The sequence below is a fragment of the Nicotiana attenuata genome, unplaced genomic scaffold (assembly GCF_001879085.1).
Source record: "Nicotiana attenuata strain UT unplaced genomic scaffold, NIATTr2, whole genome shotgun sequence".
Classification (NCBI taxonomy): Eukaryota; Viridiplantae; Streptophyta; class Magnoliopsida; order Solanales; family Solanaceae; genus Nicotiana; species Nicotiana attenuata.
The window spans coordinates 21,979-24,653 of record NW_017675515.1 but is presented as its reverse complement, the minus strand read 5'-3'; the positions used below and the strand labels follow the sequence as shown (position 1 = coordinate 24,653).

The 2,675-nt window shown below is 31.7% G+C and overlaps 1 protein-coding gene across 1 annotated transcript; it reads right to left on the bottom strand.

Annotated features, from left to right (window-relative positions):
• Positions 1 to 839: 839 nt before the first annotated feature.
• On the bottom strand, positions 840 to 1,868 carry LOC109220152. The gene is made up of 2 exons (XM_019384615.1): positions 1,331 to 1,868; positions 840 to 1,111 (listed from the first exon to the last, which is right to left on the bottom strand). The coding sequence occupies exons 1-2, from the start codon at positions 1,866 to 1,868 to the stop codon at positions 840 to 842; spliced, it is 810 nt and encodes a 269-aa protein (XP_019240160.1).
• Between the last annotated feature and the right edge of the window lie 807 nt (positions 1,869 to 2,675).

Here is a 2,675-nt window from a genome sequence, read left to right as displayed (position 1 = left end):
ATATAGCCATATTAGAGGCTAACCGTCACTAACAAACTTAACAGCTATTAGACTCTTAACTAACTGTCTTAACTGACTAACTAACTGATATTGTAAAATGACCAAACTACCCTTAGGACTTATTATGTTACACCCTCCTTTACTTTTTGATTATTACTAAGAGTCAATTGGCCTAAACGCGAAATACAAATGTTGGAATATCTTAATATGAATGAATCCATAGAGGAATAATATAAATAGCTACATTTTAAAATTATAAAACCTAATCGATTTGGAATTCAAATCCTCTTGAACAATTAATCTTTGCGGAGATGTTACAATCTTGCGTAGACTGTAACCGTAATTGATACAAGAAATGGATATTTTTCTATTAACTAACACTAGTTTTTTCTTTTACCTTTTTTTTTTGGGTTTAGAATTCGGCTTAGTGGTTGACTCAATTAATATACATTAAGGGCATCTCCAATATTTACCCCAGTTTTGGTCCCCGAATTGGGGATTTTCCCATTTTGGGGATAACTTACTCCAACCGTTTTTCCATTTTTTCCAAAAAGAGAATATTCTTTTTTATATTCTTCTCTCTCTTCTATATTATATTATTATCTTTCATTTCAATTTTATTTTTTAATTTTTATTAAACAAATTTCATCTTTTATTTTCATTAATTTGTAATTTCCATTAAAATAATTTCATAAAATTTTAAATAATATAATTTGTAAGCAATTATTATAGATTAACTGATAATTCAAATAGAAGTGAAATCATTGCGATACAAGATTAATTAAATATATATTACATAACGATAAAATTCATTTGAAATACTACATAAATATTCAACTTCAACCTCTAGTATTCTCCCATAAATGATCTATTAATGCATTACTAAGTGCAAAATGAGCATCTTTGTTCTTAATTCTTCTATCCCGAGCTAAAAATTCTTGAAATTGTTGATTTTCATCTGTTGCCATTTCTACTGTTGGAGGTGGACCTTCCAAATCATCTTGAATTGGTGCATTAAAATCACGCTCATTCTCGATTATTATGTTGTGCAGTATAACACATGTAGTCATTATATCATGTAGCACTTCTTTTTGCCAAAAATGTGAGGGTTCTGCAACAATTGCAAAATGTTGTTGCTAAACTCCGAATGCACGTTCAACATTTTTTCGACATGATTCTTGTTTCATCGCAAAATATTTCTTCTTTGCCGAACGTGGCTCACGAATAGTTTGCATAAGGGTTGACCATTTTGGATATATACCGTAAGCTAAATAATAACCCATATTATATTCTTGTCCTTGAATAACATAATGGGCGGGAGGAGCAGTACCTGCAGCAAGATCGGAAAACAAATGTGATGACTCTAAAACATTAATGTCATTATTGGTGTCGGGCATACCAAAATATGCATGCCATATCCAAAGGTCATAATCAGCAACAACTTCAAGAATAATTGTTGGAGATCCACTACGACCTGCATATTGTCCAGCCCATGCTGTTGGACAATTTTTCCATTTCCAATGCATGCAGTCTAGACTGCCTAGCATTCTTGGAAAGCCACGTTGTTCACCGATGTGCCGAAGCCTTGCAACATCGTTAGGTGTTGGTGATCTCAAATACTGCTCACCAAAAACCTCTACGACAGCTCGGCAAAATCTTTTCAGGCTCTCAATTGCAGTCGACTCTCCAATTTTCACATATTCATCAGTGGCATCCGCTGGCAAACCGTATGCCAGCATTCTAAAAACGGCTGTAATTTTTTGTAGAGTAGATAATCCAAATCTACCCATAGCATCGGCACGTTGTACAAAGTACATATCATGACCTTTAACTTCATCAACTATTCGGAGGAACAAATTACGGGACATCCGATATCTACGACGAAACTAGCGATCATTAAAGCGGGGATTATCTGAAAAATAATCAAGAAATAAATTATTATCAGCACCTTCACGATCTCGATTGATTACCAAAAATAATTATATATATTTTGTTACAATTATAACTTATANATCATTTTCACTAAATTTAAATGAGGATGTTGCAGGTGATCCACATCATCACAACGGCCTAGTGGGGTTAAGAAAGCAAAGATGAAGAGAAAAATGACGAAGATTATATGAAGACAATCCAATCAGAAAATAATCGGATGCTTGAGGCAATGAATAATGCAACCGAGGCAAAAAAAGAAGTTTTGACTGTTCAAAAAGAAAAACTAAGAGTTCAACTCATCGTGAATTTATGCGATAAGAACAACAACAAATAATGTATAAAAGAATTCAACAATATCTACAGTCACAACCACAACAATCCTCGGCCCCATTCACTCAATACTATAATGATTTTGGTGTATTTGGAAACGGCATACCTCCCTACTAAGTTATTATGCTATTTACCATAGTTTCAATTATGTATTTTAATTTAATGTATTTTTAATTTTCATGTATTTCCAATTTTAATGTATTTTCAATTTTCACTTTTCAATTTTAGCAACATCTAATATTTTATATTCGCACCTTTCAATTATAGCAACATCTAATATTTTATATTTGCACCATTCATTTTTTGAGATGATTATATATTTTTTGTACAATTATAACTTACAATAAACTTAACTTACAATTTTACATAAAAATAATAAATGCACGAAAATTAATTTATCAAAATTATACGCC